At 30.7% G+C, this 12,414-nt stretch overlaps 2 protein-coding genes across 2 annotated transcripts; both read right to left on the bottom strand.

Moving 5' to 3' along the window:
• Nucleotides 1-1,211: 1,211 nt before the first annotated feature.
• Kpol_1049p20 (sugar porter family MFS transporter) lies at nt 1,212-2,915 on the bottom strand (the record flags this gene model as incomplete). Its single annotated transcript, XM_001643570.1, has 1 exon — nt 1,212-2,915. The coding sequence occupies one exon, from the start codon at nt 2,913-2,915 to the stop codon at nt 1,212-1,214; it is 1,704 nt and encodes a 567-aa protein (XP_001643620.1).
• Nucleotides 2,916-9,397: 6,482 nt separating this feature from the next.
• On the bottom strand, nt 9,398-12,229 carry Kpol_1049p19 (uncharacterized protein; the record flags this gene model as incomplete). The annotated part of the gene is made up of 1 exon (XM_001643569.1): nt 9,398-12,229. The coding sequence occupies one exon, from the start codon at nt 12,227-12,229 to the stop codon at nt 9,398-9,400; it is 2,832 nt and encodes a 943-aa protein (XP_001643619.1).
• Nucleotides 12,230-12,414: the final 185 nt, after the last annotated feature.

The raw sequence follows: 12,414 nt of genomic DNA, 5'->3' as shown, positions 1-12,414 counted from the left end.
AATTATTATTGCAAATTTATTACCCGTTGTAATTAACTTTTTTAATTTACCACAGTAATATTTTATAGTACAAACACATTACAAAAATAAATAATTTTTGAAACTATAAATCGTCTTCCTTGCTTAAGAAACTACTCTTAGATTTCATCGTAAATAATAAAATCAAATTTTAGCCATTCACTTAATTCGGAATGTAATTAATGCTTAATATTTCATAGAATTACGCTAATAAAGTTTCATTACGAATGTTTGCTTGGGGTACATCGATAAATTTGTTATATGTCATCGTCCCATTAAACATGGTTGCTTTTTTTAAACATTCACTTTAATTTCAATTCCGGTATTCAACCGAACCATGTTAATCTACCTTAGAATCATGATTACAGCATATTATATTCTCTTCATCCTTAATTGGAAAATCTGAAAAAATAATTTAATGGTCCAGAATTGCACGAAATAAATGCACAATTGGCTTCGAATGATGGAAATTGTATTAGTATTTCAATATGGTGAAATTATATATTGTTGTGGAAAAAAGGGAGTAAAAAATTATTTTTTAAATCATATAACAAAGTTATTATTACCTCTGATTTTTCTCAGTGTTATTAACATCTAAGGACTTGGGTTATTTCAATTTTGTTTTGCAACAAAACATCCTCATATATATTTATTTCTATTGATAGGAGATATGATAAGCTTGTTGTCCTCCTTATACATATCAATAAGTCTTGAAAGTTGTCCTAAGATTAGTTAAGATAGTAATCTCCGACTCACGATTCTTGAGAAAAATGAGAACTCTACGTTGCAATCTTTCAATTGCTTCTGTCTTCTTAAATATATAAATTAATGTATCTACAAATAACTTTCTTTATTTGAAATTTGTGTTCTTAATTACAGTATGTACCTACAAAACAAGCAATACAGAGACAAAGAAAAACTATCCAACTACAAATTGTTATCGAGTCCAAGAAAGAAAAAAACTTTAAAAAATATGTAGAATTTTTATTAAAAATATTAGATATTATGAATCCTCTTTAAAATGTATAATAGTTAAAACTATAAAATCATTGTAATTAAGGTTTTGAATAATTTATTAGTTTATCGTAAAGGATCAGTTTCTTAAAATTCTTGAAAAAGAAAATTGACATTAAAAATTAACATAACAAAAAAATTAAATTTGGAAAATTAATATTAGAACTTTATCATTAAATTTACATGAATCTCTTGTACCATGGCTTGTTATCATGCAAAGCGGCATCAGCGTCATAACCCATATCTCTTCTACCAGATGGAACCCAGTTTGGAGATTTCCATGGCAAAACACCTTCTTCGTACATTTCATTAACTTCTTCCAAAGATAAACCTTTAGTTTCACAAACAAAGAAGAAAACATAGAACCAGGAGAAAACTAAACAACCCATGAAAACGTAACCATAGTAGAAGTTAATAGCCTCGGTAATAAATGGTGTAAAGAAAGAAATCAAGAAACCCCACAACCAGTTAGCACCAACAGCAACAGAAATAGCCTTAGCTCTGATTCTCAATGGGAATGATTCAGAAATAATAACATAAGCAGTTGGAGCCCAGGTAGTAGCAAAACAGAAAATGAAGAAACAGGTGAAACAAATCATACAGTTACCAGCACCGGTCGAAGTACTGATTTCCTTGTTGTCAATACCATCTGGATATAATCTAGTAACACCGACAGAAGCATAAATAACGAAACAACATGTCATAGTAGCAGAGCCCCATAACAAACAACGACGACGACCGAATCTTTCAACAGTCCATAGGGCAACAAAAGTAGAGGCAAAGTTAACAATACCAAAAACAATAGATGTTTCGAAAGAATCTTCCAAACCAACAGCTTGGAAAACAGTAGTACCATAGTAGAAGAAATAGTTAGCACCGGTCAATTGTTGCAGTGAGTTAACCATAACACCCATAATGACTCTTTGCAAGATCTTACCATTTGTAGAAAATAATTCACCCCATGTAGCAGAACCAGCAGATCTTTCAGCTTCAACACCAGCAGCAATGTTTTCGTATTCACCGATGACAACTGGGGAATCAACAGTACACTTGTTAGAGATAGCTAATGATCTCTTAGCTTCTTCAATTCTACCTTCTTGAACTAAATATCTTGGGGATTCTGGGACCAAAGTCATACCACCAAGCATGAACAAAGCCCAAGCAAAACCTAAACCTAATGGAACTCTCCATTGAACAGAATTGTCGTAATTTTTGGTACCATAGTTAGTACAGTAACCCAAGAAAATACCTGCAGTAATCATTAATTGGTAGAAAGCGACAGCGGTACCTCTTAAATGAGCTGGAGCAGTTTCAGAAATCAAAGTTGGGGACAAGACAGCAATACCACCAACACCCATACCAGAAATAATTCTACCGATGAAGTATTGGTACCATTTGTTAATGGTGGCAATTTGAATAACGATACCAACGATATAGACAACAGTAACAATCATTAAACCAATACGACGACCATATCTATCACCAGTACCACCTAAAGTTAAACCACCGATGGCACAACCAACGTTAAAAATACCAACAACTAAACCAGTTCTAACCTTGGAGAAATAGTATACACCTTCGTCGTTAAGGGAACCCAATCTTCTCAAGAAATCCTTTTGAGCAATGAAACCTGAAATGGTACCAGTATCCCAACCAAAAATGAAACCACCAAAGGCAACCATTAAACATAAAGCTAAGACACCGAAATATTGACTTAATGGACCAACTTCTTGAATATATTCTTCATGTCCTTCAGCTTTCAAATCCATGTCATCACCGCCCATCTTGTTTGATGGAGTAGAGTTTTGAGAGGATATTGGTTCCAAGTTGTCAGAGTGACCGACATTGGCCATATTTTGTGAATCTGTAATACTATTTGACATTATTAGTTATAATAATGTTTTATATCAAATTTGTTTGATGTTTTGTTGTGACATAAAATAGAATATAATTGAAAAAATTAGAATGGATTAGAAATTGAATTTTGTTAATTTGAATAAAATTACCATTCCTTTTATATGTTTTTAAAATTTAGAAAAGTTTAATAAAATCCATGATCTTGAAGAAATTGCAAAATAAATTACTTCAATTGCATCTCTTTCACAATTACTATTATTGCTATTAGAAAGAGAAAGATGCCCTACTAATGTAAGTGATAGCTATAGTGGTTTCCCTCTTTTTACTCGATCTCTGGTATTTCTTATTGACCATAAACATCCCACAGAAAATAAAAGTGGAGAAAGAAACCCATGCATAGGATATAGTCCATCAATTTCGAAAACCAGAGTTAACTCGAATGAATCAAAATAAAATATTTTACAATAGTTTTAGCATTAACGACAGAAGAATAAAAGAAATAAAACAGTTTCTTTTCCCGATCTCCTCTGTAAGTATAGTCGTTAACCCCATAGTTCAAGTGCTAATAGTTTATTCTTTTTCCGTCGTATCTTTCTTCGCCGCATTGTCAACCCACTTGTAAAAATTGAAATATATTGATATTTGATCTAACCCACCCACCCATTACGGTTAAACAACCATCCGAAAAATGCCAGAAACCAGAATTACAGAGAAACAGCACAGCAAAAACAGGTATTGAATACCCAAAAAAAAAGATAATATTAAATTGGAAAGTGTTGTTGTAATTATTCTGTTGGGAATGGATCTTTGACAGAACTGGGGGGAATAGCAGCAAACAAACAATAACAACAGCAATTTTAGTATTAATTTTATTTTTTTTTCTTTTTTTTACTAACATTATTCAGAAGTAGGTTCTAACCAAACAACCCCATTGTTACTTTAGCACTAATATTGACATAGGATAAGACCCCAAGAATAAAGGAAGGCAGATAAGTTGAAATTCACAATGAAAATTTTAATTCCTTTGTTTTTGTTTTTGTTTTCGAATTCGTTTTCATTTTCGTTTCAGCAACAATTACAGCAGAAAGAGAATTCAAAAAGAGCTACTGTTGACAAATATCTGGAGTATTAGTAGCAGTAGCAGTAGCAGCAGCAAGAACCACACCATGCTACAACTGCAATTAATGCTGGACTAGTGAACTTTAAAGACAACCGTCTAACCCACAATTTGGCAACGATGATGATATTTGTTCTATTGATGTTTTTCTTTCAGATTGATCGTGAAAAAAAGAAGATATCTGAAAATTTCTTATGTTATGCAGAGTTTAGTGCGTGGAAGTTAAAATTCGCTGTATCGTAATAAGAATTAGTTGGATATCAGTTTCGGGAAAGAGAACGGCGATGGGCATATTAGTTTGACTTCTCTTTACAAGGCCCCACTGCTAGAGGTTTTACTGTGCGGATGCCTGTCCTCTCGGTATTCATCCATCGTTCATTATATTTTGGCTTTTTCTTTTTCCGTTTTAGCCTTGAGTTTTACGTTATCATAGAATATCTTTGTTTGAAATGAAGAAACGAATAAGAGAAATATTCTATTTTTGACATGATTTTGTTTTTATTTTTATTTTTTTCCAACTGATGATGTATTATTGCTGACTGTCAGTGCTCTCTACTGGATATTAAACCTATTTGATATTGTTTGTTGTGGATGCCTTGTCCTCATTCTAGTACAATTGTTTTTTAATATTGGTCAGGAAACTGGTAACTGCTGTCATGAAAAAGATTCGGTTAATTGTCGGTTATGTGATTTCCCCTCCACCATTTACTTTTTTTTTTCTTATTTTTACTTATTCCTGTTCTTTTCCATTCTACTACAATATTCTTACTTGACAATCAGTAATATCAAAATAATGGTTGAAATACGAAAATTGACGATACATGCAACTATCAAGCAAAAAAAGTAAATTGCAATGACCTAAAGAGGAAGTTGAAAAGCTCATTTTAATTTACCACATCGATTCCTCTAGTAATTGACTTAAGATTCTTATTAGCTAGAATACTATATAGTTTTCGTTTATACGGATTAATTATAGGATAAAATTTATAACAAAAAAAGATTAGACTATGGTGTTGTTCTCATTGATTACTGTATCAGATGTGGGGGGATTATTGTAAGTATGGACACGTACAAAGAAAATACTGCTTCGGATTATATGGAAACGTATATTCTGCAATAAAACTCTCTCCACTCACCCGCAAAAACTTAATATTAGATGAAGTAACAATAAGACAATATACTACACACAATGAAAAGAAGAAGAAAACAAAACTGGATCAATCTTTGCAGACTAGTCGCCTTTGCTGCGTGGATTGTCTCGGAATTAAAACCTAACATCAAATTTTACTTGTTTGTTTTAGTTTTATGAAATAATTAATACACAAGTGCTTTGTGTCCCGCAATACATTCCTACAATCGAAACACTAACTAACAAGAACATCGAAAAGCTTTGCTTTCTTTACAAACTTATTCCTTATTCAGCTGATATTGATTCCAACTACGTCTCAATATTTTTTTTATTTCATTTTGTTCCCGGTAATGTTCTAATGCTAATCAAAGAACTATTTATCCGGGGGTGCAAGATTTTACTTCTTTATGGGAAAATACTGTTAGGAAATACTAATATAAGTTATTTGGAACACTATTATCCGCTGGTTTAAGGATTAACTTTGGCTGTAATTCCTAGAGGTTACAGAATATACAAGGTAGTAAGTTTCATATATTTTTACAACCAATTTCTCCTTAGAAGAATTGCTACCAATCAATAATTTTCCAGTAATTTTCTCTTTCATTGTTTTTCCCTCCTAATCCTCCTTTGTTTCTTTAGAAAAATAACTTTTTTAAGCTACTGATTGACAAAATAAATATTCTTTAGTCGGAAAATCTACCTTTTATCGCTGTATCTTCCAATCTCCCACTTTTCCGTGTATAATTTCACTACAAAAGAAGAGGTTTGTGGTTGCAAAAAAAAATACCGGCTAACTCTATGCCTGGTTGTAAAAAAATACCGGCTAACTGCATGTCTGGTTGCATATTTTATTTTACTTTTTAGTTCTACTGTCGTTGATGTATTTAGGTTAAATTAACTACATGGTAAAAGGAAAATTTTTCATAAATACTCATTATACAGTATTTTTTCACTAAAATATTCATCAATTCAGTGTCAGTTCATAATTTCCTGCCAGTATTGGAAGTTTTAATAATTTATAATTTTAGAGTTTGTATCTGTTTAGTTTTTTCTTTCACTTTTCGTGATCTCAAAAAAGAAATTTGTAAACAATGAAACATATGCGTAATCCATTGAAGAGAGAAGAAAAATTTATTTTCTATTTTTCCACTACGTATTAATTTTGTAACTACAGAAATGAACTTGAATGTAACTAACTATAATACAAATTTAACACTAGCGTTGTTGTTCCTTTGTTGGTCCTTCTCTTTAATCATTTCCTGGTTTTAATTAAATTTTTTCAAAAGCTTCTAATTTGTGCTTATGATTGTATCTGTCTGCATCTTTAGAAAAGGACAACAGGTATATTCAACTTGGAACAACAATAAAAAACACTTTTTAGGTTTTCTTAATGAATTATTTTCGATGACGTTAAAGTTACTAGGAACGGATTTCTTTATCCGAAAGCCCATGATATCTTTGCAAGGTAAGATATTTCACAGAGAAAAAATTTATTTTATGTATAAATGTGGGTTTCTCCGCAATTTCATCCATGTTTCTCCGCAGTTTGGGAAATGATGTATATGAAAATAGAAAGAAAAAGAAAAGAATTCAAGATAAATTACAGATTAATCTTGAAAAAAATGAAGAGCAAAAATAATTTCGTTTCAATAATTATCACTATGAAAGATCTGTTAAAATTAGTAATTATTGTTGGCATCGCCCTCATTATTTTCTAGAAAAATTATGAATTAAAAATAGAGAATTACGATACAAGTTTTACTCTGTTTCATCACCATAGGTACCTCAATCACACAGGCATACCTATTTTTTTCCCATCAGCTTACTATTATTATTACAATATCATTACTAAATGTTGATGAAAATTCCTTTACAATATTCCGGGCCATTTATTCTCAATTAATTCGTTTTCAACCTAGTTTTCAAGAGTTCAAGAGTTTTATTTCACTTTTTAAACCTGACTACATCTAATTTTTTTTTAATTGATTTCATAATAACAGGTCAATTAGACATAAAAATGGATAACCTAATAAGAGAAATATCTTCCAATTCATGCAGTTGTTCCAACCAATTGAAGATGGACTTTGAGATATCAGGGATCTTATTGTATTTCTTGTAGATTTGTTCCACAAACAACCTCATATAATTTAATTGAGTATGACCGGTAAAATATTAGATTAGATATCTTGATTCTTTTCTTTTCTTTTCTTTTACTACATACTTTGCTCTTCCTGAATTGTTTACTCGTTTATTTTATCTGGGGTTAAGACCTAATCTAACCTAACTTCACCTCCATTCTTTTAGTTACTCTATTTTGACAGAATGGAAAAAGAAAGGTTTCCAAACTTAGGATTTTACGATAAACATTACAACAGCTAGTTTTCCTCTTCGGGTTTTGAGGTATCTTGTGTTGCCAGATATAAACTTACAAATTTCAAGCATATCTAATTACTTTTTTAAATAATTTAGTGAAAACTCTTCTATGTCATACAAAAACGGCAAACAATTTTCCGGGGTCAAACGTATTTCTCCGAAGAAGAGTTCGAAAACGAATATCGTCTTGCGGGGATAGTAATCTAAAGAATTCTTTTTTTCTACAAGTCAAATAGTTTTCTTTCTTTTTCTTAGGACTCAGTGCTAGTAAAATTGGCAATTCCTCATAATATAATAATGTAAGACTGTTTATTTAGTTTGATTTAATTTAATTTTGAGTTTTTCTAAGATGTGGCAAGATGGCAACAAGGCAATCATCATAGCAAATAACCTCCAAACATTGAATACAAAAGGAAATAATTTTTAATTCCTGAATCTTATGACAAAAAGCATTGTTAACTCTTTGGAAGTCTTTGCTTATTTTTGAAGTTATGAAAATAGAAATAATTCCAATGAAATTTAACTTAAAACTATCCTGTTTAATCATGAGAACTTGCACTACGACTCAAAATATTGTGTTTTTCGTCCGTCTAGAAGCACTAATATCTTAACTTATTTTAATCGAAATTCTTGTCTCATTCATATTCGGTGCTAATCTTAAAAATATTTCAGTGAGGTGTCAAATTGGAGATACCGAATCACAGTCATGTTCATATTGGGATATGAAGTTGATATACAAGAGATTTTAAAGGATCAATACAAAAAAAAATTAATTTTCTATCTATTAATGTTGCCTTTTCGCGTTTCAAGATATTATTATAGACTGCTTTCCATTTGACAAAGTATTTACATTTAGTTATACATTAGTACCATTTTTACCAATTTAATTTCATTAAGAAATCTTAAATATCTTGAAGTAAATATAAATATTAATTAAATTAAATTATAAATGTAGAGTTAAAAAGGTTTTTAATTAAGTTTTTACAATTTATATTAGCTTATTCCCTTCAGACTAGTTAAAAAAGCTCTAAAGATGTCTCCTAGGAAATCCAACCCGGTGGGTTTTGCAATTACTTGGAAATAACTAAATTAATCATATATTGGCCGCCTATTTGGAAATGACAAGGGAATTCTTGATTATTGTAATGATGTAGTTCTTAGTATAAATAAAATATATCTTTTCTGAGTTTTGTATTTATAACGTTCAACAATGGATTGGCATTCCATATTTAGTCAATTGCCGAAAAAGGGAAATAAATACCGATTAGTACCTATATGGAAGCATGGATAAAAAATAAATGGTAGGGACTGCCTATTTGTATTACTTCTTAGAAATAGAATAACGGGAAGAAAACAACAAGAAAATTCCTCCTTAGATTATCAAAGTGGGTATAAATAAATTGAGCATATGGGAAAGTGGTTATTCCAATCATCAGCATTCACGTCATTCGATGTTATAAAAATATCTTAGAAATCGTAACTTCCCCAAATTTCCTTTTTACTGTCAACAGCTAAGATATAATTTATAATCAAAATAAAAAAATTACCTACAATTATAGTTCAGAAATATTAAAATGTGACTAACAGCATTCAGGTTGGTAGCGATTGCTTATATAATACGACTATTATTTAACCATTATATATAAAAAAATTTACCGATAATTTCTAGGTTCCCCTATTATATCCCATTTTTATCTAAGGATATTTAAGAAAGAAACGGTTAAATTTTAATGTTTCATTTACAATAGAGAAAAAACTAAACGTTGAGGGTAATAAAATAAAAAAAAATTCATAATATTCAAAACCTCTTTTAAATTAGAAATTTATAAATAATTTAGCTTTGAACAACACACATTATCAAACGATTATAACATCCTAACAGGACTAATTTAAAGAGTTGCAAAACTTGGAAGCTCTCCTAAATGCCCATCTATTATTTTGGTGAACCATGCCGAATTGTTTTCTAAAAATTGATTTAAAATTTGTTCATCATAATTAGATTGAAATACAGTATTTGGTGAAACCTTCTCTTGGATATCTATTTTGTTAAATGTGTCATTAAATAAATCTTGAATTTTAATTAGTAATGGCTTAGTTAAAACCGATAACGTATTTGGGTTTCTCAGGTTTTGTAAGATGAATTCAGAATCTTTGATATGTAGACCCCATTTCATATATATCTTGTTGTGAATTCTTTTCTCAATTTCGGTATTTCCTGGCTCTCTCTTCCAATACTTGTTCAATGCAGGAATAAAAGAACCTGAGTCAGAAAGGTATAAAATGTACTTGAACATACAATTTGTTTGATAGAAGCAATAGTACTTTTCTTCATATTTTTCAGCTCCAAGCTCAAGTAAACATCTCATCTGCTCTGTAACTTCTTTGTAAATATTAGAAATCAACTCTACATATTCCAAATCGCCATCATTTTTCTTTAATTCCTTTAGGTGAGATAATCTTAGTAGTAGTGAAGTTTGTTGTGTCCAAATTCTAAAAATAGTAAAGCATATCAATTTGTCAAAAGAGGATCCAAATTTCTCGGGTATTTCAGCCAGGTATTTCCCTTGCAAATATTCAATAACAATTTTGGTTACCTTACAATAATTCTTGAAGTATTCAATAACTAAATATTCATAATATTTTTGATTAGATTCCGGATCAAATTTTGATTTTTTCTCGAAATAAATAAACAATATGGTATAAACATTCATGAGACCCAATGTCGATATAATATTAACTCTGAAAGTTTCACTCTTTTCAATAAATCCATAATTGATAACAGAACCCCTCCAAAATTGCTCAACTTTGTTGTTATCTTCCTGAGATCCCAAACCATTTAATAAGGAAGTCATCGGAAATGACTCATTTACAAATTCTTGTGTTCTTTTAACCTTTTCCAATAATGGAAGCAAATTAACTTCACCAGCGATAGAGAAACTTGTTAACATCCGAGACATAACTAAAAATAATTGATATTTTTTCTCAATTATGACGTTTAAAGTGTTGTCGAATTTCGATGATGTCTCCAAATTATTTTCAGCTAAATTCACTCTTAAGTTGCTATAATTTAGAAACCCTTCACAATACTCAACATCTTGCTTTTTGATTTCACCGTCTGAGATAGCGACTTGGAATTTTAACATTTGAACCCCAACCCATAATTTTTTTCTTAAGTTCACCAACTTAGCTGGTTGCTCTTTACCAACTTCAAACAACCTCTCATATTTTGCTGGTTCTCTATTTAAACCCAATGTAATTGCATATTGTTCCAAACAATTTAATGTTAACAATCCAGTTTGTGAAACATGAATTTCCAAATTTTCCGGATTTAAATGATCACCAATATAAATATATAACATGCACATAAAATTATACTCATTAGTATACCTAAATACATTCAATAAGTATAACAATTTATGAGCTAATAATGAATGTTGTCTAGCAAAATCATTTGCAAGTGATTCAGAAAGCGTGATTTCATTAGGTTCAAAATGACAACTTCTTAGAGCAATCGAAAGAATAACCAAAAACAATGCCAATGTCTGTAACTGTGACCTCTTATCTTTATCATTTATCTTGATATGATATCTCTTCTGGGAGTTTAGAACTAGAATTGAATTTAATTCCTTTTCAAAAATTGAAATCTCCATAAAAGGATAAAATGGGTATATATCCTCATAGAATTTTCTCAGCAATATGTCAATATCTTTCTTATCAACCAGCATAACCTCAATTTCACTGATTAAAATAGACAAAGAAGTATTAGCCTTTGAATCTGCGTCATCATCAATAGAATAGAAATTATAAAAGAAGTTCAACGGTGGCGCATTTTGACTTTGATGGCTATCAATTTCCAAAAATTTAACAATAGCTTTATCGATAAATGGTAATGGACTGAGAATATCCATATTATCTGGATTATTATTTACCATCATTCCATCTTCTTTCGCGATATTTTCTTCAAGCCTTTCTTGTAGTTTGATCAGAGAAATTCCATGAATGCTACCACATAATGCTCTAGCATACTTATCCAATTGTATAAAAGTATGTGTCGAAAAGGCTGGCTCAACAAACCTTAAACATCCATATTCTACAATAGTATCCTTTGCTTCCCATAACTCCATCTTCATATCTTTCATAAATGATGGTACGGTCAATGGAATGTCATACAATTTTGATTTCGTCACCTCTTCAGGAGAATGCATATTGTTTGACAAACCATTAATGCTAGAATTTACAGCTGTAGTTGCCGGTGTTATGGCACTAGCCATTATACTATCAGGCGTTACAATCGGAACAGGCGGGCAATATGAGCTAAATCCACCTTCAGTACAATTATTTATCACATCTGGAGTTTGTTTTAAAGTAGTTTCAGGTTCATAAATTCTTTCCTCATAAATGTTTTCTTTACTGATACAAGGAATGGAAGAAGAAGGAGTATCTTGTGATCTACTTCTTACAGTACTATTAGTAGTATTAGTTGTTGTTGTCGAAAAAATAGGTTCAAAAGAAGTACTTTCATTCTCCTGAATAATAAACTCAGTCTTAGAAGACTCTTCAGGGGGAACAGATAGTTCTGAATCATGGTCATACGTACAAATCGTTGATGATCTTTTACATCTTGTACAAGTTGGTCGTTGTCTATCACATCTTAATTTCCTCTTTTTACATTGGACACACACCCTAGAAGGTCTAGGCTTTTTGACTACCCTTGATACCATTATAAATCTATATATAACGTGAACCGAGCTTTACAGACCTTGAAATAACACAAAACAATCTGTTTTACTTAAAACTATAAGAACTCTGAACCTTTTATAACGGGAATTGTTTTTTAAATGATCAATTTTCATTTTAATGTATCTTTATCAATGAGCCTCGGGTCGGAAAATTAATCTGTATAAAG

The sequence above is a fragment of the Vanderwaltozyma polyspora genome, genomic scaffold (assembly GCF_000150035.1).
Source record: "Vanderwaltozyma polyspora DSM 70294 KpolScaffold1049 genomic scaffold, whole genome shotgun sequence".
Lineage (NCBI taxonomy): Eukaryota > Fungi > Ascomycota > Saccharomycetes > Saccharomycetales > Saccharomycetaceae > Vanderwaltozyma > Vanderwaltozyma polyspora.
This window is presented reverse-complemented; position numbering and strand designations above follow the sequence as displayed.